This window comes from Camarhynchus parvulus, chromosome 2 (assembly GCF_901933205.1).
Source record: "Camarhynchus parvulus chromosome 2, STF_HiC, whole genome shotgun sequence".
Lineage (NCBI taxonomy): Eukaryota > Metazoa > Chordata > Aves > Passeriformes > Thraupidae > Camarhynchus > Camarhynchus parvulus.
Window position 1 is genome coordinate 90,570,407 of NC_044572.1, and position 26,995 is coordinate 90,597,401.

A 26,995-nucleotide genomic window follows, 5' to 3' on the forward strand; every position below is an offset into this window, starting at 1 on the left:
AAGGTTTAGATTATGCATGGCTCTCTAAATCATGCTGGCAAAAGGAAAACCATGAAGAATTGTGATGATTTCATGCTTAGATCTTAAGAGCTCCTTTCCAAGAGACTTCTGTTACTGTTTAGTATAATATTATTAGTAGTTCATTCTCTTGGGATGTGTCTGCTCAAGTTGTGCTTAACAGAAGGGATGCTCTTGTTTTACATGTACTATAAAGGAAAAAGTAAAAGCTAAAAAAGTAGGCAAACCCATTTGATTAGGAGATATTTGAACAGGGAAAGTATTACTTAACCCAGCTCAAAACAGATCATCTTGTGCCAAAAACAACTGCCTAACACAAGTATTGAGTAATAGGTATTACTCTGCTATTAATTGTCTTGTTTAGGTTGATGCATGCATTCTGAAAACAAGGAATGTGATGACTCTGTTATGTCAACTTCTTCCACTTTGCTGCAAATTACTGAGAAAGGTGAGTACTTAATCTGCACTATTTAAAACTTTTGGGGTTCGTTTGCTTGGGTTGGTTGTTTTTAAGAAATCTTTCTTATATACATACACAGAATAAAGCGGGAAATGGTTGTCTTAAGCCTGCTCCACCATGGAAGGAAGACAGAATACGAACTGGTACAAATGCACGTACTCCAGAAAGAAGAGTGGAGACATTTGGCATCAAGTCTTTAGAAAATCATGTAACAAACATGACGTTTTTAGAGAGCAAGTAATCATAGCACTGAGAAATTCAGGAATTCCCATTTAAAAGTAACACTTGCTGAAGTTTCAATACTGCTTTCATTTGTGGAAAGTCAAGCCAGGTTAATTTGATATAAAACTCTTGACCTTTGTCACATCTAATAGATGTCCCATTACTTAGCCATTAAAACACAAGCTAGTCTAAATGTTCTGTATTTTTATAATGTGAATGCCTTTCCTATGCTCGCTGTTGATACCGATTTTGTAATTAATGCTTCTGAATGTCGTAATGGATGTGTCAGCCCAAAGATGCTGCTAATAGACATTTTATGTAAAGACCCCTGTGCTGCATTTGCTACATGTAACACTACTGTTGAAGTCTGTAAACTCATCTCTGGCCTATTTCAATCTGTGTATTTGATAAAGCAGAATCAGGAGTGTATTCTGAAAGGCTGTGGCCTGAAGCACTGAAATGTTACCTTAGTTACAAGTTATACCTGCAATGAAGTAGTCCTAGGAAAAAAACAAAGCTCTTTCAATAGATTCACCCCTGAATTTTAATCTTGACATGATTCATCTCCACAGTGATTAATAATTTTAACTTAAACCCTTTTTCTTTTACCCTATTTGTAGATGGCAGTTGTTGCTTTCTTTTTTATTAAAACTTACTGAGCAGAATTTGAGTTGCCTGTAGAACCACTGAAGTATTATGCAGACTTGACATTATGCCATTTAAAATTGAAGAAAATAGCTAGTGATTATTACAAAATTCTGTACAAAGGGCATTATTTGTCTTCAGAATACCATGAAAATACAACTTGGTGTGAAATATATATTTTCAAATTTATCTGCTCTTTGTACATAGGTTTTTGTTGCATTTTTGTTTTCCATTCACCTGTGTCAAACTCCATATAGCATTAGTTTAGCTAAATTACATGATAGCTAAATGCTATTATTTTTCTATATGTACTATGCTTGCATTAAGCAGAAGCAAGGCTGATTGTGGAACATAAATAATCCCCAACATGCCATTCTGAGCTTATTTAAAAACCTGTAGTGCTAGAATTCAGAGAAAAAGAAAAACTTTACGTCAAGTTTTTACAGAAATTTTAATATACAAACTATTTTAACTGGTTTATTCTTTTACGAATCAAGGAGTTTAGTTCCACTTTTAAAAACTGGCACTGGGCCTTTTCCATACTATAAAACTCAGAGTGTACAATAAAAGTGACTTATTTAGTATCAAACACAAATGGGAAGTGTAGAGTTGATTTCATGAAGCAGAACTGCGACGTTTCATCAAAATTTCCTCGTACTCCTTCTGCGTCAGAAGTCCCTGAGTTACACTCTTGCTTTCTTCAAATTTGGGTAGAACCACTGCAATGTACCCCTCAGTTGATGGCTAAAAAGCAAGACTGAAGTTAGCAGTGAAATAAAAGCTGAAAAATAAAGAACAAGAAAGTGTCTTACCTTTTCTTGCAGAAGAGCAGGATTGCTAAGGATGTTCTCGTTCACTTCAATCAGCCGCCCTCGTATGCAACTGCAAAAGTGTTCAGATTCTGTAGATGTGGGGGGTATAGCAAGGTAAGAAAAAATGGGAAAAACCTTACCTGTAAATGGTGTATTCCTCTCCATCTGATGAAGATATCCTGCACAGAGGGGCAAGTTCTGTTAAAAACTGAGCTCCCTGCATTTGGAAAACAAACATGTCTGTGGTTTTAATTACACGGGACTTGCAAAAGTATTACCATCAGCAATGTCTAAAAGGAAGGATGTGTGATAGTTACAGGTCATTCCAAGTTCCAAGCTCTGCTTCCCTACAGAAGGGAAAATGCCAACTTAGATACATGAACAAATCAAATAGAAGCTTGTTACAAGCTTACACATTTAGTCATAATTGAGTTTCTTGCAGACTAGCAAACTTGTATTTTGATGAGGCTGAAGTCAGGGGAGAGAGGAGAAGAACAGCACCGTTGATTTTGGTGTAAGCAAGTAAAACTGCACTTTCAAAACCCCACCATGCTGAACTGGCCCATCTACTATCTAGTCTCCAAATCCTTCACATCTTCTTGGAAATAAATTTTTATTATTTCAGGGATGTTTATGTTCCTCTGTACACTACAAAAAAAAATTACTAGAAGCAAGTGTGTTTGAGCAACACTGGAAACCACCAGTGCTGTAGGAGCACTGCAAGACCCTGGCTGGCACCCCTTGAGGAAGTCTAAATTCTTCAAGTGCAGAGGGGCTGGTTTTAAATGAAATACAGAAGTAACCTGTTGGGTTTCTATGCAAGAAAGGATAGAAAGATCTCAGGCAGTGTGAGAGATTAAAATGAAAACGAAGGAAATCCAAAAGCCATACCCTTTTTGACTTCCCAGAGACCTTATTCTGAAGTCTGCTACAGTTTGCACTGATTTGGTAATTAATGTTTTTAATTGTTTTCCCACTTTGCAGAAGAGGGTGGGCTTCTGCCAACGTGATGACACAGATTCTGCAAAAACAAAAGAATATAATTATTCCACTGTAGTTGTAAGAAGCCACAGCTTTGTGCTCTAAGCAAGTCCCACAACCTCCTCTGCCTATCTTGTTTGTCACGTGCTGTACCAAGCTCAACAAAATGGCATTCTGACCTAAAGCCACTCCCATGGAAAATGCTTCATTTTGAGATACCAGACTGGACTGTCAAAAAAAGCCCTACACTGCTTACTGAAGGAAAACTAGTGCTTTTAAATAAGTCAGTGCTGTTCTATCTGTTGTACCCCATGTGAGCATGGTTGGTTCATTTCAGCCAGTAGCTGAAGCAGGTACTCGGGTTAAGATAAACAAGTAAAGCACGGTGTACTTTTACAAAATGTAACACAAAGGAGTGTTTCTCAACAGCTGAAGGCCCTGTGCAGTGAACAGCTAATGAACCCTTCAGTGATATGGGCCTTAGTTAACTTGCTGCTTGCATTCCATTTTTTCTAACAGAGGGTTATTTCTTACCATGACACTGCACAGTTTGAGATGGGCCCAGCTGAAGAGACTAAGTCTGCCTGGCCTAGAACCATGCTTAATGCACAAGCATGAACTTGCCAGTAAATAAAGAGAGTGGAAGCTATTCTGTTTGAGAATATAAAACCTACAGCAAGCACCAGAATCAGCACAAGAGTGACTGCAGAGAAAACCAGGGCACAGAACCACATCTCTCCCTGTGGATGCTGTATTCATCTCCCCACAGTCCTGGGGAGTTGTGGCTGTGCAGCTCCCACAAGAGGGAGCTGGATCCTGGTGAATGCATCCAGCATGTCCTAGCAGCAAAGCTACCTCCCTTCAACCCAGCCTCCTTCTAAGGGGAAGATGACAAATTATCTTTAAGCTGTCACCTGATGGAGCTGAGACTTCGCCAAACAAAAAAGCAAGAGACAACTTCACACTGCCTAGAAACAACAAACTGAGCCACAGCCCCATACATAATAATGGTAAAATACTTTACAGAACATCTGGCTAAGCTGCTGTGGGTCCTGATATTTCAGAATTCAAAGTAGCAGAACAGTCTTCATGGACAATTGAACAGATCAATGGGATTTAAACTATTGTTTATATCAGACACCTGAGATTAGTAACCTTATATTCAGTATTTAGTATGAATGGAAGGGTGTCCTTCCTTGCTGTTACTGTCACACCTGTTATTTGAAGGTACTCTGGTTTCCCTTTTGAAAGAATGGGGGAAGCACTGCAGGAAACAGCCACAGAGAAGCTCCAACTCCAAAGGCTGCAGCGAGGTGAGGGTTCTGCCCTGTGCAAAGCATACCCTTCCTTTTACTCTGAATTCCTAGAGCAGGCAACTCACTGGGAAGACAAATGCTGCCTCACCTTCCCTCAACCCGTGAGCCACTGGCCCTGGCAGTTTTTGTGTGGACAGTAGGTTCTGTTCTTCTCTCTGTGACTGAACACCCCAGAAATGCTCCTGATGCCCTAATAGGCTCCAGCAGGGGGAGGTAAGGTATGGAAGGAGACTCCACATCAGGTACAGGTTGATTTACTCCAAATAACTGGATATCCAGCTACATCCAAGCAGAAGCAAGACACTTTCATATCTTGCCTTCACCATTCATTAGTGCACAAATGTGCAATTAAGTTTTATCTAGAAAAAGCTGAATGTTTGTTCAAATGGAAGTATTTCTAAATCAAGTTAAACAGACTCCTTCAAAATGTCATTACGGAAAGGCCTTTTGGAACGTTGCTATTCTGCTACCGATGATCACAGAATCAATTAGGTTAGAAAAGACCTCTGACATCGAGTCCAGCCTATGACCGAATACCACCGTGCCAACTAGAGCGTGGCACTGAGCGCCACCTCCAGTCTTTCCATGAACGCCCCTAGGGACAGTGTATGGGGCCCTTTCAGCAGGAGAGGGTGCAAGGGAACGAGGGCAGCACCACGGGCCCTGCTGAGCAGTACGAGGGGCTGTGGGGGGCCGTCAGGGGGGGAAGAAGCCAAGCCTCCCTGTTTCTCACTGGAGCAGTAATTCAAGGATGGAGAGGCCGATTTGTCGCTCTCCCATCCTCCCACCTTCCGGACAGCGCAGGCTTGCCCGCTTCTCTGTCCCAGGCCAACCCTGCCCATGTCCCGGCTACCGCAGCCACCGCCGCTCGCTCCGGGCGCAGGGCGAGGCCCGGGGCTGCGGCAGTGCCCTGGCCCAACGCAGCCCGAGGCCTCCCGGGCGCCGGACCCCCGCCGGCCACTCGCCTGTTGGAGTGCTGCAGCACGCAGAAGTCCTCGCACGGCCGCCCCTTCACGTCTGCAAGAAGGGCACAAAGAGGAGTCAGGGCCCCGCCACCACCCCGGCCCTGCCCGGCCCGGCCCCGGCGGTACCTGGCTTGTACCAGCGGGTGAAGTAGCGCTCGGCGCCGCCCGGCCCCGCCGCCCCCTCAGCCATGCCCGGCCCGGCCCGGCCCGCCGGCGCAGCGCGATGACGGCGGGAGGCGGCCCCGGCCCGGCCCTCTCCCCGCCCCAGCACAGGGAAGCCCTGAGGAAACCCTTGCATTTATTATCCAGAGTAGCCAGGCACATTAAAAATTGCTGCCGAAAAATATACACATAAAAATAAAGGGCTGCTTAGAGGCACTGCCGCACCAGTTGGCCAAACCTTGAGTTTTGCTACCGGTTTTTTTTTTTTTTCTCGAGGCTCCAACATCTTTTGCCGTATCTGCATCACTGAGAAAAACGCTCAGACGCCTGCAGTTTGGTTCAGTGGTTTATTTTCTCTAGCACACAGCAATACAGTAACAGCTACAGTGACCATATATACACACACCAAAAACGTACTTTAAATTAAAAAAAACCACCAAACAAAGAAAAACAACCCACATTCTATTAAAACATCTTTTTGTTTTCTGCCTGTGGAAAACAGAACGACCCAGTTTTTCCACAGAGATTTAAACTGCACTGGTGTCTCAGTTCAGGCAGCAGGAGAGCCTCAGTGAATTCTATTTCAGCCTTTGAATTCACAGCCTGGGCTCTGTTTTATATAAACATAAAGGAGTCGCATTCCCGCAGCACACATAGCATCACTTTTAGGGAAAGAGGATGCAGCACTTGATCCCCACAGGCCAGCCAGGGGAGGACTTGAGAACCTGCACACCTTTACTCTGACTCCTGCTGCCCAAACATGACACCTCTTCTGTACAAATACAGGCCAAAACCATTAGAATATGTTACAGAAAAAAACCAAACCAAAATTGATTCCAGCATTTTTGCCTATTCTGCTTACCTGCACCTAGCACAGGCACCAAAGGCAGCTGTAACAGCATAAAAATTAAGGTCTGTACCATTATTAACCTACAGATGGATGCACAAAGCAGACACTGGCATTTATTATCTAGAGTAGCCAGGCACATTAAAAACTGCTGCCGAAAAACATGCACATAAAAATAAGGGGCTGCTTAGAGGCACTGCCCCACCAGTTTGCCAAGCTTTGAGTATTTCCAACACAAGTACATTGCAACAGATGCACATTCTACTTTATAAGGCCGACAAAGATAAACAACAAAACAAACAAACGAGCTCAAAACAAACAGAACAACCAACATTTTGTCAACCTGCTGATACAAAACTACAGCAATTTTTAGTCTGTAGCCTTCTCAGTTATCAGTTTGGACAGCTGCCTGTCATGGACATTTCTCCATCAATGATCAAAGAGCACTGAATGGGTGGAATGTTTGTATACAGGATAGAGGCATTTCTGCTCTAAAGGCAATTTTTTTTTTTATTCCTAAATTAGCAATGGGTTTTAATATGTGGGTATTTAATAATCAAAAGCCATCCAAGAACCCAGTGGAAAGACTGAAATTTGTAGATTTATTTCCATCATTTAGTCATTAATCTTAAAATCTCCTGAACAACAGCAGGGTACCTCCCCACTTCCTGTGTCATATCCAGACAAGAGAAATCCAGCTGAACTGACAGCTATTATGGCTGTAGGCTAACAGAAACCAGCAGTGGAAAATTCAAAGCAAACAGAGCTCATCCAAGTCTGAAATCCCCCAGGACTACAGAGATGCCTGATTTCTGTAGCAGCCAGGATTGCAGTGCAGAAGGTAGAAGCCCCACAGGCTGAAGTGCACAGTATTTATGGAGTTTTCCCACACCACAGGTGAACACCATGCCCAAGCCCTAAAAAGCCCGCTAGGACACAGGGATGCATTAGGAGAGCTGAAGGAAGCACACCTTTCTCAACCCCTGGCTTCAAAGGAGGCACAGAACAGGATTTCATCACTGTGAGCAGAAAAGTAAATATCAATCTTGCTAACCTGAGGAAAGGCTGAAGGAAGAGAAGCCAATAGTCCACTGGGTGCAAAAACTCATGTAGTACCCATTTCTCAACTCCTAAAAACCCTCAAATCTCTCAATTAATTGAATACATCTATTTCTGAGGTGATAGAATGGTTCCTGGCTTCCATTGTATGACAGACCAGCAAATTGTTTTAATGTGTCATACATGGTATTATCAAACATTTATCTTGCTGTTCAAGCTTTTTATTCAGCTGATGATTTGAGGTAGTGGATCAGAAATAGGTTCTAATTGTTTTATTTCTGGGATTTTTAAAGCTAGCTAGTAAGATAGCATAATTCTGTTATTTATTCATCATAAAAGAACTTTGACATGTTCACCTTCCCTGCTAATGCAGATTTATTTTGCTATTGGTTTTTTCAACCTTCTTCCTTCAGTGACATTCAGGGTGGTAAAACATATTAAGACTGTAGGCTTAAACTACATACTTAAGCATACACTTATCTTTAACACCTTGCTGCTCTAGATATGCTACCAAGGAAATTTTCTTATTTTGGATTTCTCAGCTTTAGTTCTTGCAAAAAACACAGCACAGGTTTGTGTGCAGTCACACTGAACTAGAAGCAGGCAGCTCTCCCACTCAGCTCATTTTCCCAAAGTAAATCAACACTTTACTTCAGGAAGCTTTTGTAGGAAATGACTGTTTATCTCAGCCTGTAGCACTCCTCCCCGTTGAAATCAAACAGGCTTTAATACACCTTTGTCACTTCAGGCAGTGTAAGTGGGATACAGCACTGCTTTTGAAGTCTTTTTGATGGAATTCTTAAAGCTTTGGCAATTTAAGAGCTGGACTTTTGTTGCTGATTTGAGAAACCAGCAAATAGCAACTCATATGAGAATGGATGAAACAAGTCAAACATTTGATGTAAACACTTAGAACATGGTTTTACATCAATTTGTCTGGAGTTGAAACCAACTAGAATAAGACACAGGAATCCACAAACTACTGAGAGAACCAGCACCACCACAAAGGATGGAATGGACTTATCTGCTTTTCTGTATAAACCAGGTGGATGCAGAAGAGATGAGCTTTTACCAATAAATATATGCTAACCATTACATGTCTTGTTCTTGTTTTACTTTGCTCACTGTGCTTTGTATCCACTGATTTTAACTGTGCTAAAATAAAAACCACTGTTGTTTTACTTCTGTAAACCAGCAAAACCACTGAAGTAAAAAACATCACATATAATTACATACAGTAAATAAATTCAGTAAAAAAACAACCTACCCCCCCAAACAATACAGAAAATACAAATAATATCAATTTGGCCATGTTTTACTAAGTACCACTTTCCAAGTACCATAAGCAATGCTAAATCCCAAGTAAAAAAAACCCACAATGAAAAAAAACAAGCAAACAAAACTCCAACAAACCCCAAACTTTACAGTGTTCCTTTCTATCAGGCAAGAAGGGAGGGAAGTACACAAGAACAAAGCACACCAACAAAAATATCTAGTCTGTATCAAATGTACCTTTCCAATAAGGAAATTCGTAGAAAAAAAAACCCTACCACTTATAATTTAACGCCAAGGTGTTTTCCTGGCAACCAGGATTACAAGTTTATGCTGAATACAATCTTATGTTCAAATACTGAGATAAGCAGCATTATCCCAAATCCCAGGAGAATCCCAGCATTCTGTAACAGGAAGTATCCCCACCGGCTACATCCATGGTCACTGGCATCATTGTGGAGCATTTCAGGTACCTAAACAAACAAGGAGGTGTTAAATACCTTCAAAAGAAACAGCTGCTTCAAATCATTAATTCTTAAGCTGTGTTACACAAAATTCAAATAGGTCTAGGCACTTACCATATCCACAAGAGCCACATACATGAACAAGCCAGCAGTAAGTGCAAATATCCACATTGAAACGTTGTCTGCATAATGACCAATGAGGATCCCAGTGGCCATCCCAAGATAGGCCAGCATTGCTGACAGAGCGTTATAAAGCACAGCTTGCTTGACAGTCATACCAGCTTTTAGAAGAACAGCAAAATCTCCTATAACAGGGGAAAAAAAAGCCAAGACAAAGTTTTCATTCTTGGGTAAGTACTGCAGTGTTGTCTTATTTACTAAGCTACTTTTATGCTGTTGTTTGCCTTATTTTTTTTCCTTCATAAAATCAGAAATCACTGAGGGACAGAAATTTAAAAGGTGCACATGAACAACAACACAGCAGCAAATACTTTAAAATTTATAATTTTAAAGTCTTTGCATTTTTGAAAGAAGCAGCTTTTTGCTGAATCACAGAACATCCTGAATTGGAAAGGACCCATAAGGATCATCAAGTCTAACTCCTGGCCCTGCACAGGACAGCCCCAAGATCACACCATGTGCCAGAGAGCACTGTCCAAACGCTCCTTGAACACTCTGCCTTGGTGCTGTGACCTGGGGAGCCTGTTCCAGTGCCCAAACACCCTCTGGCTGGGGTGAGGTGTTTCACCCTCTGGGTGACAAGCCTTTTCCCGATATCCAATCTATACCTTTCCTGACACAACTTCAGGCCATTCCCTTGGATCCTGTCACAGGACAGAAGAGATCTGTGCCTGCCCCTTGTCTTCCCCTCATGAGAAAGCTGCAGAGTGCAATGAGGTCTCCCCTCAGTCTCCTCCAGGCTGAACAGACAAGTGACCTCAGCTGCTCCTCAAATGGGTTCCCCTCAAGGCCCTTCCCCATCTTTGTGCCCCTCCTTTGGATGGTCTCTAATAGCTACATATCCTCAAGAAGTTTGAATTTAAACCACCAATGTAAAATGCTGCAGTACCTGATATGCCTGAGGTTCCTAAAGTAAAATATTCCCACTCAATTGCATATTCAATTTATCATCTGTAACTGCTCTTTGTACTTTTAATCTGTTTATAAATTTAAAGTAATTTATTTATTAATTTCTGTAAATGATCCTTAATGTCTTATTTTTACTTGACGGAATGACAGACCACCAGCCAGAAACAGATTTTCTGTAATTCAGAAAATATTTTTTGTAAATCAGAGTAATAAGCATTAACAACAATGATACAATTTTATTCCCAGCTAACCTCAACTAGTCCCATTTGTTTCAATTTTCCTACACCACTTCATGTCCTCTGGTAAAGAAGGTATTTCCTATCAAGTATTCTGTTCTGATTAAAATAGTATTATTTAAATTTTAAAAGATTTTTGTTATTTCTAAAACCAACAAAACAGCTGAATCTAAAATTATCAGGTTCACAAGATGAATTTACTTCTTATATATGAACTAACAACATTTAGTATGTGAAATTAATACAACTTCCATGATCAGTATGAACAAGACTCAATTCCTCCCAACCCATAAAATCAGGTGTGTTTTCTCTATAATGTATTTCTGTATAGTATTACTGTACAAATATATCAAACTGTTTATATATAGAGAGTTTAATGTTTACACATACTGGTTTACAAGCTCCATTAAACGAAACTGAATGTTCTCCCCTCTGGGGAATAAAACCTTCAAAAAAGTGAAAGCAAACTCTTCTTTCTTCATTCTATACACCAAGTATGACTGTGACCATGACAGCTGAGAAATAAACACCAGTTGCACATCCAAAATGATTTGACAACTGGAAAGATCAGCTTTGTCTCAAGTTCAACTAAGCACATCCATCCTGTTCTCACCAGCTGCCCTTTAAAAGGGCCAAATACTCAGCTCATATTGTAAGACACGACAATAATCTCTCATGGGACTGCACACGAATTTAAATCACTTGAGCTTGAAAGAAACTGTTTCCAGAAAGATTTCCAAGTAGTTTCAAGTTTAATTTAGAGCTACAGCACTTCTTTGCAAGACTTAATGAAAAAGCAGCAAATGTTATGCGGAAAGTACTTTGACTAATCGTGACCTTCTTTTTAGCAGCACAAGCAGGAGAATAAAATTAAGGAGCAATGTGAGAAAATTCTGTCATGCATTCTCCTGCAATTCACGACTTATGTTATATACAAGGAGAATAAAAACTATAACTAAAGTAGACAGAAAAAGCTGTAATTGCAAGGGACAGTTTTAACCAAAGTAGCTGAAATATTTAGATTTTTAAACTACTAATTCGACTTAGAAATGATTAAATAGTCTTTAAGTAAATCAGAGTATCCTTGAACAGAGAACCTGACACAGATAAAGTTGTCTGATCAAATTTCTGTTCTCCCACATGCACCTGTAAGTACATACACATGCAGCATATGGAAATGCTGGGGTCTTACCTAGCTCATGAGGTAATTCATGGCAAAATACAGCCACAGAAGTGCTTAAACCACTAGATAACCCTTCAGTAAAGGCTGCTCCTATGAAGAGACAGGGAAAAAAAGCAAACAAAACATTACTACATATTCAGACATCAAGTGCAGAAGCACTGTTGCACATGCTTGTGTCATATTAGGACATGTATTTCACTCAAAGTTTAAATGCTTCCACAAATTAAAATTTAACTGAACAGTTGTTTATGATCCTTAAGTCACAAAATTCTTCTTCAGAATCTTGCTGTTAAAGTAAACCACATTTCATGACCTTACTTCTGAACTAAGCCAAATGTACCTTTCACCATAGTCCTTCCCCAAAAATGCAATAAATGCAAATATCATCCAAAAATACTTTTTTTTTTAAGATACAAAGGGAACAAAACAGTTCAACTGCACCTGAGAGTCAGACACCTTAGGAAAGGAAAGTCAAGACAACAATAAGAGAGGCTACAAAATCACAGTGACAGATCGACTTCTAAGCAGCTTGCTTTAAGGTAAATACCAGAGCAGGTTGCTTTTAAGTGGAGAAAAAAAGCCCCAAAACCACAAAAGCCCCTTAAACTAGTCCAACAGTCCTCATCTTTCTTGTCTTCTCTGCTCCTCCTGTTGCTTGCCATTTTTCTCATTTGGCAGTAGCTCAGGAGGACGCAGCACACTGCAGAGCTGCAGCACAGCTCACACACAGCATGTCAGGTCCCCAGCTGCATGGAGAGCCTCTCCAAGGGTGCAGAGCCACATCCAGCTTCCTCTTCAGCTGCTACCAGGAGCCTGCCAGCAAACAAGATGCTGCCAACAAGCAGTCAAAGAGGCACAAAGCCATGTCACAGCGGCTGGCACACAAGGGACCCAGGAGTACTGCTCCCAGAGGAAGCACTACAATGGCAATAACTCCACTGTAGACTATTACCTTCTTTTCACTTACATGCTGACCTAACTCTTGAGGGACACACAGCTATCCAGGTCTTCAAGTGCAAGAAATGACTGATGCTCCTCCCTGAAGTGATGACAGCAGCAGCACCATTATGTCTGGGATGTGTGCTGTGGCACCCAGGCAAGAGGATGCAGGATGTGGTGAGCAGGCACCTTTGTGGTAACAAACAGGATGGAAAGAGTCTTCAGAAGAGGTTCTACAGAGGCAAAAGGCCAAGGCCATCAGACTACAGAGGGAGACAAGACCAAAGTAGCACTGGAACAGGAAACATGAACTCTGAGATGAGTAACATTTGAAAACAGTGAAGTCTGGCAACAGGAAGACTCTTCTGTCCCCACTGCAGCTTACTGATCTGAAGAACATGGTCATGACCCTGGCAGCAGTGAGAGGGTAAGTGAATCCTGCCTTGCCAGCAGTTCAGTACATCAGATTAGAAGTACAAAATAAAAGGAAAGATTTTTTTTTAGTGATAGGAGATTCCCTCCCATGCAGGACAAAGACAGACCTGCTAACCTGTTGCCAAGGGAAGTCCATGGGTTGCCCAGAGCCTGCCTGAAGGATGCTGTGGAGACACCACCAAAGCTTATCTAGCCTGTCATGGCTAGACATACCAGCTTTCTAGAGGGACAGAATACAATTCACTTTGGGTTTTGGCTACCTCCATGAAGGGGTTCCTTGACCACAGGAAGCTCCAGTATAAAAAGTACGAGTAAATTGTGGTTCCATGTGTCTATTCAGTTCTTAGTCAATCAGAGTAACACCAGGAATAAGGTTACAAATCATCTACCCAAGGAAAGGTGGTGGATAAGCCTGCCTATGAACATAGGACATCACCATTCACACAAAGAGTCTTCAGCTGTGGAGGTAACAGTACTGGGACACACAAACCAGGATGTTCCTTAAGTGTATTGGTCATGGTTTCCTACTATAGAGGACATAAAAGCCAGCCAGGATTAGCATTGTCAATTGACCTGCTGCTCAAAAACAAGGAAAAACTGATGGCAAATACAGCAAAAAAAAAATGACATCTTGTGAGCATGAGGTAACTGGGTTCAGGACACAGGAGGAGGCTGGAAGAGGAAGAAGCAAAATTAAGACTCTAGGCTTTAATGAAGCAGACTTTGATTTCTTTAAGGAATTGCAGTGTTGGGAACAAGAGACAATGTGGCCAGAAAGGGTGGCCAGTTTGTAGAGCACAGAGATACACAAACAAGCCTGTTTATGCAGGAACACTTGCAGAAGATGTGCCCAGCTAAGCAGTGTGTCCTAGTAAATTAAGATTCAAAAAGGAAGCACCCAAGAAATAGGAACAAAGACTGGCAACAAAGAAGCTAAAAGCAGTGGAAGAAAAGGGAGGAAGACCAAAGCCCAGCTTGATCTAAAACTAACAAGACTCCAAGGATAGCAAGAAACAGTTCTACAACAACGTTAGCTGAGAAACAGTGTTCATGAAAAATTCGCATCTGTTGATAGATGAGGAAGGGAAATAAGCAGTAGACATAACAAGAGGCAAAGCACCGGCACAGCCTTCATCTCAGTCTTTGTCAACAAAGCCAGATCCCAGCTCCACTCCAGAAAGAAAGAGACAGCAAACCACAGAAGTAACAGTTCCAAGAAATGCAGGAAAACCTGGAAACGTTTAGGTGCATCCCAGGATGGGACTCACCTGAAGGTACTGACAGAGTTACTAGTGTGACTAAAAAGCTGCTGTCAATCATGTGTGGAAAACCATGGCTATAGAAGGCCCCATGGGAACTCCGGGAAAAGGATAACATTATTCCCATCTTTAAGAAAGGACTCAGGAGTGGTCAGTGTCATCTCAGTTCCTGAAAAGATTACGTGGAATATCCTCTTAAAATCCCTCTCCAAAAGCTGCATCCAGCTTGAGGAAATAATTGATCACACAGATGGTGAATACAACAGAACTTCAGCAGGATTTCTGGCACTATCTCCTATAGCAGTCTTTTCTGGGCAAAGAGGAAATATGGGCTTGCACACTGACTGGACTCCTGGGCCAACAGGGCCTGGTGGCTGGTAAGAAATAAGAACCCACCAGGACAAAAACTGCAGCCCATTTTCTTCAGTATCTTCACTAATTATCTGGATAAAACAGATGGCACCAACAGCAAATTTAGGGGAAAGCAGGGAGAAAGTAAGGACTGAGGTGACACACCAAGCACTAGAGCTTTAGACAAGACCATAGCAAACTTAATTCTTATGAAGTTCAAAGAGAAGAAGTAAGAAGTAATTAAAGTACAAGCTTAAATATCAAGAATATCTCTTTTTATTTATTCACTTCTAAAAAGAAGTCCTGAAATGTTAACAAATTGAATACAAAATTAATATATCTGGCATTATCCCCTCTCAAGATGCTGATTAATCTTAAAATATACTTTTAAGACATGACTTCTCTCAAAAGCTGAAGGAAAAAAATATCTATGCAAGACTAGTATAAAAATAGTGTTCTGCATTTTACTTATTTAGTTGTAATTACACATAAAAGTTCAAATCACAGATGATCCTCTTGCACAAATGAGTCAGATGCAACAGTTCCACACCTTAATAAAAAAATAAGCACTTTTAAATCTTGTTCCTACATAATTAACACAACAGATTTGAGGAAAAAAGTAACAAATGGAACTTATGAATAACAAATCACATGAAGTGAATGAACTTAAATGAAGGGTTATGCTGGCTAAAGTTATCTTTACAGAAGCGTTCACATCTTCTTTAAAATACAGATTAACTACTGCACAAGTAGCATTGGCATTTTCACAACACCATCAAATGGGTGGTTTCCCATAATACTTTTAAGCACATACAGAACTGAAAGAAACCCATATTTTCATTAGCCTGAACAAGCTACACAGCAGGACTTCTGAAAGCTATTGCTCTCACTTGTTCAATAAGCCTTTATTAACCTTTCTCATACTTTTCCCTTCATAACTATAAAGTCATAGCTCCTTCCCAAATCTCCCTAATGCTCAGAGGTAATTGATTCTGTGTCATTTGTATGCAAATCTTCCTTCTACCACATTTTTCACTACTGATCCGCTCAAAAATTTACATTTCATGCTTCAACTTTCATCAAAAATGAGATTAAATCAGAAAGTCTCTTTTCACATTACACTTTGAATTGACTGAATCTGAACAACTGCAAATATTGCTGAGAGAAAATAGTTATTATTGGGTTTCCTCTTCAAACAAGACTGAGTTTTTTCCTACAATAAAATTTACAGAAAGACTGATACTGCTGAACTGCTTCCAGTATGCTAAACAGCCTGGAAATGAATCCAATACCTGTAAAGATTAGTCTTAAACACAATAGTCAAGATCAGGAAAGATTAGCATAAGTACTGAAGATTATTGATTTGACTTCTCTTTCTGTGACTTACTTTAACCTTTTAAATTCAATATACCTGTAATCTACTTCTCCTTCTAAAAAAAACATGAGAGAGTTCCCAAACCTGACCTCCCAGACAGAAGTCCAAAACAAAACACTCAGTCTACTATTTTTGTGATAAAGAAGTATTTTCACTGAAGCATTATCAAGAAAGATTAAGCAACTACACGCATTAAGGGAAAAATAGGGGCATGAACTCAGCAGAAACAAAAAGATAAATGTTTTGTTTACAAGTAAAATAACTGTACTTGTTCAATTTTTTTAAAAATGGATTATTATGCTCAACTTTAGGAACGAGGTTTTGAGTACAGTATGACCACTGTTTCAGAGAACAAAATTTTCAGGCTAAAACAGATTCAAAGCAGGGCTTCATCTCCCCATCCATCAGTGCTATGAAGAAACACTGATGTGTAACCAGGGCCCAGTACAGGCAGGCAGGCAGACATGCCAAGTATAGAAACTGACCCTGAGCATCACAAGACAAGATGAAAGAGAAAAATAAATAAATCAGGCAATGGTACCAGTGGCCTGATGGAAGTGAAAAAAAACAGTTACTTTGTTGAAAAATACAAGCTTGTCCTAAAAACAGTTAAAATTTTAAAAAATTGCTGAGCACTTGCAGGCACGAACTCAATCCTGAATATTTTTTAAGCCTAGCTTTAGTTTTGAAACATGTTAGCTTTTCTCCAAAAGCAGGGAAAAAATCCCAGTTTATAGATTTTCTAAAGAAACACAGCTGCAAACACAATTTCTGTTTCATATGTCACTTACCTCCAGGTTGTTAAGCTGGAGATTTTTCTTACTTATTAAGATGATGCTCTCAGAAAAAAGTTTAGAGTTTAAAGATCCTCTGCTAATGAGCTACATCCCTAACAGAGGTAAGAGACAGCTAGAAGACTTCACTACCTTCACAGCATCTGAGTTAGCACTTACCAATTGCCAGTCCATCACTAAAATTGTGCAGCCCATCTCCCATGATCACCATCCAGGCCAGAGTTGCTATCCCCGCGTCCTTCAGCTCCTCGCGCGAGTAGCGCTGACTGTGACTGTGGGGATGATGGTTCTGGTGATGGTGGTGGTGCAGAATGTGATGGTAGTCATGGTGGTGGTGGCTTAGATGATCTGTCTGTCCCAGAGTATCGTGCAAGTGAGAATGGCATTTGTTCCTACAGCCCCTGGACACATATTCGTTGTCAACCTCCTCTTGATGAGAATGAGCTATCATCACTTCTTCTTCCTCTTGCACAGTTGGCTGCTGAGAAATGAAGTTTGATGGATCTTGAGAGTCTGTCCCTAAATAGCCCTCAGGCCCTGTTACAAAAACCCAAAATACAATGTTAAACATTTTTAAAATCACCTAAGAAGCAAAGATACAATAAACAGTCTTGGCTATGTGAAGCAGTAAAGAAGTTTAGAAGTTGAGACTGATCATTCAATTTCTTGAACCACAAGATTTTTTGGAAACGTTTCTACAACTTATTAGATTTTAGAGATAATTCCCAATAGGTGAAAATAAGGAAAACTTTCAGTTTCTGTCCCCTACTGCTGAAGCAGCTCTTACATTATGGACACAAATGCTTCCTAAAAGGCAAAAAATCTTTTCATCTACGACTCACTGCAATTTAAACAACAGCAAAAGGCTCCAAGTCCCAGTCTCACAGCATGAAGACTGTTAGTTCAATTGCATCAGAAAAATCAAGTAGCTGAGAAACATGTGCAATTTAGTAATCTCAGGGCTGAAGAAGATTATGTTATAGATAATTTTGGATACTCCTGTATTTCAAAACACATACAGGCACTTGAGTTTAACACCTGGAAAATAAACACTGAAAAACAATGTTATCAATATAGAGCATGAAATACCCTCATATAAACATTGCTGACACACCACAGTTGGTTCTTTTAACTAACTGCTGAAACTTGAAAATTCTTCCTCTGCAATTAAGTGAATATAATTTTTTTTCTACATTACAGACAAGTATTTCATTAGTTATAAAATTACTCTGAAAAACAGAACATCTCTTTTATCAACAACAGCTAACAAGTAACTAGTGTGGTGTGTTGTGGCTTAAAGCATGATCTTGTGGATAACATGGTCATTTGCACTCTAAATGCTGAACTTCAAGTATTGTCTACAAGTTTTGTAATATTACCCTTATAAATAAATAATCAAACTAACAAAACACAGAAAACACAGAAAACTTAATGAGTCATACATATAACATCTAGCAGTCTAAAGAGAAGTGTAGAAAGTGTAGAAGAGAAGTGTAGAAGTTGGAGCTTTCACAGAATGACTTCAACTTCTGCTGCTAAATGCAGAATTAAAAGGCTTAAAAGTTCCAAAACTGCAAATTCACTACTTCTAACCCACTAATCCTTTTCAAAGGAAAGCAGCAAGTAGACTTAGTGCTCCATGTATCAGCAGACAGACAGGTTTTGCTTTGAAAATAATTCAAACAGGCAGTGTTCCAACCAACATTAAGAAGCAGATCTACAATCTGCCATCAATCAGGTGTTTTTTAAACAGTGCTGCCACAAAGCAACAACTGTGTGATATTAATGAGACTTACGATCATCCGTATCCAACTTTTCTTCATTTGCTGAAAACTTCTTACTCTCTCCATCATCTTCATTTTTTTTCTTATTCCAAAAGAAAATACTGCAGTTATGAATATTTTACTTATTTTTCAGGATATACATGAGCAACATTATACTCACAACATTTATGCAGCCTGCACAGAAAGAGGACAACATGGATGCCATATAAAGAGTGTAGAAGAGGAATATTAGAAACCTATTACAGTAGGATGACAAAGGTTCCTCAGCCTCCATAGGAGGGGACAAAACACACAAATGCCCTACATTTTTCACAAGAAATAAGCAGAAGATTTTCATCTGAGAAGTGAAATGCATTCAATGGTGACTAATTTATTCCGCTCATTCTTTTCTATCATAATGTCAATATAATGTTTTTTAATAATGTACAGAAGGAAAATCAAGCAAAATCTCTCTTCGTTGCCAACTAAAGTCTGTGTCACAACAATTTATGATCAGTGACTCAGTATCTAGGAAGGCATAATTAGTCTAACAGGAAATCCATTCCTTGTGGCTGGGAGGAGAAAAAATTCTTGCTTTACTTAAAACTCTTCATGTTCTTTCCTGTCAAACAAATTTAACTAGAGATAGGGAAACCTCACAGTTAGTTGAGCTTCAGTATAAACCACACCAACACAACCTCCCATGATCAAAGAGCTTACATGGCATCTTCCCTGCAACTACTGCCTTAATGACCAATTTAATGAGAAAACTAAACAGAGATTATCAGTCTTTGAGGTAGCCTAGCAATTAGCTATTTTTAAACTAAGTAATTAGTATTTACTAACTTTCCTCAAGCAAGGCTTAGGATTGGTTGGAACCAGATGACCTTTAAGATACCTTCCAACTCAAACCCCTCCATGATTCTGTTCTGTCATTAAATTCTGCTTAATTTGTCTTACTGAGTCAATTTTGATATCATTCTTTATTCCTGGGTACACAGGTCTTTAACGAACTGTTATGAGTAATTGGCAAGTTACCAACACTAATGACCTGCCAAAATTCAGTTATATACCTTACACATAAAAACCAGCATAACAACCTGAGAGCTGCATTTTTGGGGGAGAGAAGAGAAAGCATCAATGGGCTTGACAGATTGTGTTTCCTCATGGAATGCTATACTATAAAGTCAATTTCTAGAGCATACTTGGATTCTTATTTATATAAGAACTTACTGCCAACCCTTACCTGTCTGTCCAAGTGCCCTCCTCAACAGCAGTACAATACTGTACAAACTTATTGCATCCAGGATTGGAATTAAAATAATAATAAAACCAGTTCAGATAGTTATAAACGTCTCAAGATGTCAGAAAGAAGTCAGTAATGAAATGAGTTCTTAAATCACTCTGTTAAAACTGAAGATGCAAGTGGACATTTTCTTATTAAACAATTCACTGCAATGTCAAACCCTGTACTATATTGTCTGGTTATGGAAATAGCAAAAAACCCTTAATCAAAGGTTTAGAAGTGTATGTGTCCCTAATAAAAATGACCTTCTAATACTAACCCAGTCAGCCATTGCTATTACATCAAAAGATATATGATATTCATGGGAGGTTTTTACAAAGTGTTTTCAGAAATGAGCATGTAATACAAAAGAGCTTCAGAGTAATAGTCTCCTTACCTTTTTCTTCTTGTCTTTAAATTGTTTTATTAAAGTGATCAAATGCTCCACTAGAAACATGAAGTACAAGCCTCCAAGTGCTGTAAGTCCCTTCCATGTAGAATCCAGGTAAGCATTCTCCTCTGTACTTTGAAAAACAAGATGTTTGTACATAGAGCCTTTTTGGTCAAGCAGAGGCTTTTCGTGGTGATGATGATGGTTTCCATGAGACTAAGGGGAGAACAAAAGGGGGAAAGTCATTATATTCAAAAGAAATGTAATGTAAGAAACATAAAAAGTATTCTTCACATAATTTTCCTCATGTCTGGAGTCCAGACTTGACAATTTTCACAGGGCAAATGCTCTGCTTACAGATTCAAACAACTACAAAGGAATCTGTTGACTGGAAATTTGTTGATAGGAAGAAATATTGCAGGGACTGAGCACAGGCCTGGCACTGGCCCACACACTGAAGCTGCATGGACACTGTTTAATCCAAGGTGTACAGCTGCCCCCACACAAACTCCTGACACCATCAAGGAATCCACATTTTAAGCAGTGGTCACAGCCAGCACACCAGCTAGCTTCCCATCTAAGAAAACTCATAAATGTAATACAATTTTTTCTACAAGAAAGTTGGCTGTAATTTCTTTCTTTAAAGTCTGACACTTTCCCTGTCCTTACTGGATACAGGTATGACCAGAAATAAAAAATCTTTTTGCACATCTCGTTCACACGTTTTGATTTACATAACCTTACAGAGCAAATGCAAAATTAACTGAAAGGAAAAAGAACCACCTGGTGGATTACAGGCAGGACTGGGAAACCACAGAATCTGCAGTCACATTTATCCATTTTATTTGAAAGCTGAAACAAGCTACTTTTGCAGGGGGAGAATGTCTGTTTAAGAACCTCAAGAAAGGTAGAAATTTAGCAATCATATTCCCATTTCATTGTTCCTATTACATAACAGCAATTCCAAAATCTATCAAGTAGTATTTTCCCCAGGACTTCAGAAATTATGGATTCTGATAAAAAGAAAAATCACAATGGGTAAGCGATCAACATAAGTGGCTTGTTACAAAAAATAGTTGATTATTCATTTCACATTTAAAGTGTTCAGTGAGAAATTTCCACTACCTTTAGAGTCTATTAAACAGGAGGGAAAAAAAAGGGGCAGCACTGCAATAAACCACTAAGAAAATTTATGCAAAATTCTTGCATTCAAGGAACAACAAAGGGATGTGGCAGCACATATGACTAAGAACAGGAAATAGAGAGTGGGATAATGCCATGAAGCTCTTGAACTTTTAAAGACTGTGAAATGAATAATACAGATGTTCCAAATTGAAAACCTTTCTATCAAACAACCTGCATAACAGGGTTGAGAAATGACTCATCAAATGGGTATGAAATAATAGGGCACTAATACATACAGCTGTCAAGTTCTCTGCTTTGAGATAATGAATGAAACAGTAATTAATACTTACATGTGGAAGGAGGTGTAAGAAGGCATCTCCACTCAAGGTCCCCACAGCCAGTGCCACAAGGAAACTCAGAAGAAATTTGAAAAATACTCGATTCATCAGTGGTACCAATATAACACCCAGCAAGGAAAGAAAGCTGATGACAGAGATGGATATAAAGCCACCAATCCAAGCTGGCAAAAAAAAAAAAAAAGTAGTAATAACAATAAGTAACAGCTGTACATGATTTTGTTTGCTTAACATTCCTGTTATCAAACACACCTGATCATTCAATTAATCAGATGTTAACAAAAGGTATGCCACAAAGATTTCTCTCTAATCTTGGTGAAGTGCCAGAAGAAAACAACACTTCTTACAACAATTAAATAGGTTTCTTGGATTTTATAACCAACATAAACATTTTTCCATTAAGCTTTGATGTTACAAAAAAAAAATGCAGCCTACCTATTTGCAGAGAAAAACTTTTTGGAGGAGTTTCAGCTTTTTCACTAGTAGCATGGACTATGCAGTACTTGCCATCGATCTGGTTAATAAGAGCTGGACAGAGATAACTAAATTCTGTAGCAGTCAACAATACCTGAGTGCCTATTCCATGAGACTGCATCAGTTTGGATGCATTGGAGCACTGTGGAAAGAGACAAGTTAGAGATTAACCAGAAGCAAAATACCACAATACATTTTAAAAGGACTGCACATCCCACATTAATTAAAATGCAGTGGCACCACATGAAAGCAGCTGTATCAACACAACTCAAAAACTGGTAACAAACCCATTTAGTAAAAAATGTACTTCCATCCCAACCCTGCCCCACAAAGCTGGTTTGAAAGTCTGGATAGATGACACGTAATTATTACTCATTCTCAGCACAAATGGGTCAGATGCTTTGATATACAAACAGAAAAAGCCTAACACTTTTCAGTCAGTTTTAAAGGCCACATAAGGAAACATTAACAAGGTCAAATACCCTTTTGTAGCAGTGACTGCTGTGGAACGTCTTGTGCAGAGCATGTTGTACATACACTCCCTCGAGTAAAGAGCTCCCCACTGCACAACCTACACACAGTCTCAGTGGGTTTAAAGAGCAGTAGAACTTCTGCTTCCACAGTGCAGACCACAGCAACAACTTGTGAATTCAGCACCCACCATCACATGCCACACAACACCCACTTGGAGTTACCTGGCATAGCTGCATACATTAAGATCCTACTTGCTTTTCAAAGCCTTTAATGGAAAAGCAACTGACTGTTTAAGAAAAATGTCTACAACACAACTATACTCGTTATCAGTGCTAATTTTATACTATTTTGAAGTAACATGTGACATTTTGCCACAATCTTTTTCAGAGCTATTTACATAGTTGCTAGATGGGGAGGGAAGGTGTTAGAGGAGGACGGTTCTACACTATCACAGTGCGAGACAGCTTTGATAAGAATCACAGTACCTTAACTTGATTTTTCTACTTTCACTCCATTAATAGGAAAACAAGACAGATTCCTGACCTAAGGCAGAACTGCAAGTTTAAAACTGTAGATGTTTTTCAGGTTTAGTAACAGTTAAATATATCAGTAATAAATGCATTAAACCAAGTGTACGTTTATATTTTTCCTCTGAGCCTGTGAACATTACACCATATTCCCTCAAAATGTTAAGTTCCAAGGCAAGTTGTTTGCATGTGTTTGGCTCTGGGTATTGTTACACCACAAAACTTGCACCCAGGTAAACAATAAGCACCTGAAAAATAAGCTATGACAACATTCCTGGTTGATCTGGATTCCTGAGAATACAACAGAACCGGCCTCACCTCTTGAGTGTTCTGTTTTTTCAGCTTAGAATAGAGGTAGCTCCCTCTCTCCAGCTCCTTGGGAGAAGCACGAGTCTCATTTGCCTTTGTGGCACCCAGCCAGGTGCCATTGCGGCCCCCTGTGACATTAAGGGCACCAGGGCCAGCAGCACCCACTCGAACAACTGCCTTGGCTTCCCCGGGCTGCACATCCTGGAGCTCGGCGTGGCCGCCCGCAGCAGTGACGACGGATGCCGGGATCTCATGGAGCGCGTTCTTGCTGCGCACAAAGTTCTGCTGCCGCTCCACACCCTCGGCCTTGTGCGGCTCCTTCCCGTGGCTGCTCCTGCGGTCTTTGCCAGCATCAGACTCGTGGCTTGGACAAGCAGTCTTCTCAGAGCCTTTACTCAATGAAACGTGATTATGATGAGAGTGATGGTCATGGTCATGGTTGTGATGGTCGTGATTGTGGTCATGATCATGATTGTGGTCATGATCGTGGTCATGATCGTGGCTTATTTTAATCCTTTTCATTTTATCTATACCTATGTTCTGCAGCAGTTTTCTAAACCCATCAATTGACAGAGAGTTGTTTTCTCCATAACGATTAAAAAGTTCTTGAAGGTGCAACTTCTGTATCAGTCCTGCCAAGTCAGTATTAACACCCACTGTCTTTTCGGGAAAAGCTCTCTCTGATGTGTGCACAACAGTAGCCGTCTCCACTCCATGGTGATAACTTTCACAGAGCAGTATGGAAAACAATACAAGGAAAATAACTGATACCGTACTCTCCATTGCAGTTCCTTTTCAGCAGTAAAAATAATCTGGAAAAAGAGGAAAATTTAAATAGCTTGCACAAAACCAATCAACATTATCCTCTGTAACACACAATCATAATTTGCTTAAACAAAAAAAACACCACAACAAACAAAACCAAACCCTGCTCAAAGTACCAATGCAGCAAGAGACATTTAAATTTCTTACACATTCAGCACTTCTCCCAGATGTGTTGCCTCGGGCACAGAAGAAGCTGAAAACCACAGTGAGGTCACTGGCCATGAACACCTCTCCAGGTGCCAGCTTGCCTTTGTTCAGCTCTGCCTGAGTCACTGCTAACAGGAGAGCCAAGGGTGCACCAACTAAGTTCTAGGTTAGGGTTTTCTCCTGCTTAAAAGAAGCCCTGCAATTTCTGTCTGAGCAATGAATAAGTCATATAAATTACACACTCCTGCTTAAAAATCGAAATTCCCAACCCTTCATCACTGGATTTTTCAGAGGTTTTGGCAAACTGGCTGGGCGAGTGTTTCCAGCATCCCACAAAAATTTGGCTTTTTATGCTGTCACGTTCTGCCTTTGTTTTAACATTAGTGTGGCACGGCTTCTTTCACTAGACAGGCTTTCACTTGTCCCATTGGTGCGGACCAGATGCTCACAAGTGTGAGTGTTTGTGTGTTTCATTCCACAAATACTCCAGCAGGGCTGCGAATTGACTGCTATGGAGACTGCATGCAGGGCTATGCTGCCTCAGCCCTTTTCCAGGGCGATGAGGAGAACCTCCGTTTCCAAAAATATTAGTCAGCCTGGAAAACCCCATTACCGCCGCCGGAAAGAGACGAGGGGATCTCATCATTGCCCATAAGTAACTGAAGGAGGAATGCCATAAGGATGGATCCGGCTCTTCCCGGCGGTGCCCAGCAGTGGGACAAGAGGCAACGCAGAGAAACTGATGCACATGGAGTGGCCTCGGAATATGAGGAAGCACTTTACTGTGCGGGTGACCGAGCACTGGAACAGACTGTCAAGAGAGGGTGTGGAGTCTCCCTCACTGGAGAAATGGAACACAGGAGTTCAAGAACCGTCTGGGCGCAATCCTGCGCCACGTGCTCTGGGACGACCCTCCTGGTGCAGCGCGGCTGGACAGACGTTCCACCCTGGTCCCTCCCAACCTGTCCCACCCCACGACTCTGTGACCCGCAGGAGCCGCTCAGCCCCCACGGCCCCGCGGCACCGGCGGAGCCGGCCCCGGCCGCCCGCGCTGCCCTGAGCGCGGCGGCTGCGGCGGGGCCCGGGCCCGGCACACACCGCCCCACGAGAGGCCGCCGCCGCAGGAGGGGTGAGGAGGGGGAGGAAAAGCAGCCCGAGTTACCTCTGCCGCCGCCGGGCCGGGCTCAGCCGCACGACCGCCGCTGCCCGCCCGCGCCGGCCGCGCCGCGCCCCTTCCCTTCGCTTCCCTTCCTTTTCCGGGTACGGCGGCTCCAGCGGGGCGGGGCCGCCTCACGTGGGGCCCGAGCGGCCGCGGCCTCGACAGAGCCGCCCCCGGAGCCTGCCAGGGGTGTCCCGCGTCTCCTGTCCGCCGCCTGGGCCGGGGGCAGAGCCAGCAGCAAGGAGGAAGTGGCCTGGGAGGAAGGCTGGATCCCGAGAGGCTCTCTGTTTCAGAAATCACTGACGTTTGGGTTTAGGGTTTCGCGAGAGGTGTGAATAATCCCCAAAGGGTTGAAAGGATGAGGGTCAGAGAGGTCTTTTCCTCCCAGAAAACGCGAGTCATTCAGGGCTGGCCGCGTTGGTTTGGGTGATGGCGCTGGGGGTGGTAGTATTCCCTGTGGGCTTGGAAAGGGTTTTGTGCAAGGATTCCCGGTCTTAACAAGAGTACGTGTGTGGGCAAGCCAGGGCCGGAATCGGGCTGGCTGGTTGTGAGCCAAGGGTGCGGGTAAATGGCGAGGGATGTCGGGTTTCCACGGCATCCACAGGCCCTTTGCGGTGAGCGCTGTTTGCTCAAAGCTGTCATTATAATTAATGATCTGGCAGAAGAATCACTCTGTGCACGAGTGGACAAAGAGACAGTAAGAAAGGACTGAGACACCATGGAGAAAGGCTTGAAACTTGCTAAAAACATGTTGCTTTCTTCTGAAAAAACATACTGAATTTTTCAAGTGTTGCTTTGCTGTACCACTTAACTGGTCATGAGCGCTTCACCACCCTGAGTCCCAGGCACAGACTCTCTTACACTTCCTGTTTCTTTCTCCAACATTTCCAGAGTTTTTCTCTCTATCACCACATGATTAATATTGCTGGTAAAGTGGGTGCAGTTGCGCTTACCTGTGCCCACTGCCTCTGAATTTGGCCTCTCTTGTGTGATCAGTTGCCAAGGTTTTTCAGCTTGCTAGAGTGTGAAGGCAGCACTGAATCCTGCCCTGGTGTCTGGCTTTACTGATGACTTCTGAATGTTATGACAGTGACTTAAACTTAACATCCAAACCATTCTCAGCCATTTTTCTCCTGCTGCCTGCACTCCTGACAGTGCCACCTTGCTCACCAGTCAGGAGGTGACAGATGTCTCCTCTTCATGTCTAATACCTCCCACTCGCTGACTGAATTAAACCTCTTTGTTCGTGAGTTCAGCTGACTGAAGGACAGAAGGG

General features: G+C 41.3%; 3 protein-coding genes across 3 annotated transcripts in view; 1 reads left to right on the forward strand and 2 right to left on the reverse strand.

Annotated features, from left to right (window-relative positions):
* Nucleotides 1-808, forward strand: part of CTNNAL1 (catenin alpha like 1) — a 56,298-nt gene extending 55,490 nt beyond the window's left edge. The window contains exons 18-19 of the mRNA XM_030971300.1: nt 383-466; nt 558-808. Of these exons, the coding sequence (XP_030827160.1) occupies nt 383-466; nt 558-719 (246 nt within the window). The 3' untranslated portion in view covers nt 720-808. The remainder of the gene's footprint in view (nt 1-382; nt 467-557) is intronic.
* A 612-nt stretch (nt 809-1,420) lies between these two features.
* ABITRAM (actin binding transcription modulator) lies at nt 1,421-5,629 on the reverse strand. The gene is made up of 6 exons (XM_030971301.1): nt 5,546-5,629; nt 5,420-5,471; nt 3,049-3,178; nt 2,298-2,374; nt 2,158-2,227; nt 1,421-2,089 (listed from the first exon to the last, which is right to left on the reverse strand). Exons 1-6 carry the CDS (start codon nt 5,607-5,609, stop codon nt 1,961-1,963), a joined length of 522 nt encoding a protein of 173 aa, XP_030827161.1. The 5' UTR covers nt 5,610-5,629; the 3' UTR covers nt 1,421-1,960.
* A 285-nt stretch (nt 5,630-5,914) lies between these two features.
* Nucleotides 5,915-25,796, reverse strand: SLC39A6 (solute carrier family 39 member 6). Its single transcript, XM_030943033.1, has 10 exons — nt 25,723-25,796; nt 23,598-24,400; nt 22,240-22,420; nt 21,799-21,968; nt 20,330-20,539; nt 18,681-18,750; nt 17,044-17,421; nt 11,741-11,821; nt 9,338-9,528; nt 5,915-9,232 (listed from the first exon to the last, which is right to left on the reverse strand). Exons 2-10 carry the CDS (start codon nt 24,369-24,371, stop codon nt 9,080-9,082), a joined length of 2,208 nt encoding a protein of 735 aa, XP_030798893.1. The 5' UTR covers nt 24,372-24,400; nt 25,723-25,796; the 3' UTR covers nt 5,915-9,079.
* Between the last annotated feature and the right edge of the window lie 1,199 nt (nt 25,797-26,995).

Excerpts from the sequence above, each read along its gene's own strand:
- ABITRAM (XM_030971301.1), bottom strand. The coding sequence starts at position 5,609 with ATGGCTGAGGGGGCGGCGGGGCCGGGCGGCGCCGAGCGCTACTTCACC. Across the intron at positions 2,375-3,048 it reads TCTCTGGGAAGTCAAAAAGG|GGAGCTCAGTTTTTAACAGA; the intron begins GTATGGCTTTTG and ends TTCCAAATGCAG. Across the intron at positions 2,090-2,157 it reads CTGCTCTTCTGCAAGAAAAG|CCATCAACTGAGGGGTACAT; the intron begins GTAAGACACTTT and ends CTTGCTTTTTAG.
- SLC39A6 (XM_030943033.1), bottom strand. The coding sequence starts at position 24,371 with ATGGAGAGTACGGTATCAGTTATTTTCCTTGTATTGTTTTCCATACTG. Across the intron at positions 21,969-22,239 it reads AAGTTTTTCTCTGCAAATAG|CTTGGATTGGTGGCTTTATA; the intron begins GTAGGCTGCATT and ends TTTTTTTGCCAG. Across the intron at positions 20,540-21,798 it reads TCTTACACCTCCTTCCACAT|TCTCATGGAAACCATCATCA; the intron begins GTAAGTATTAAT and ends TTCTCCCCTTAG.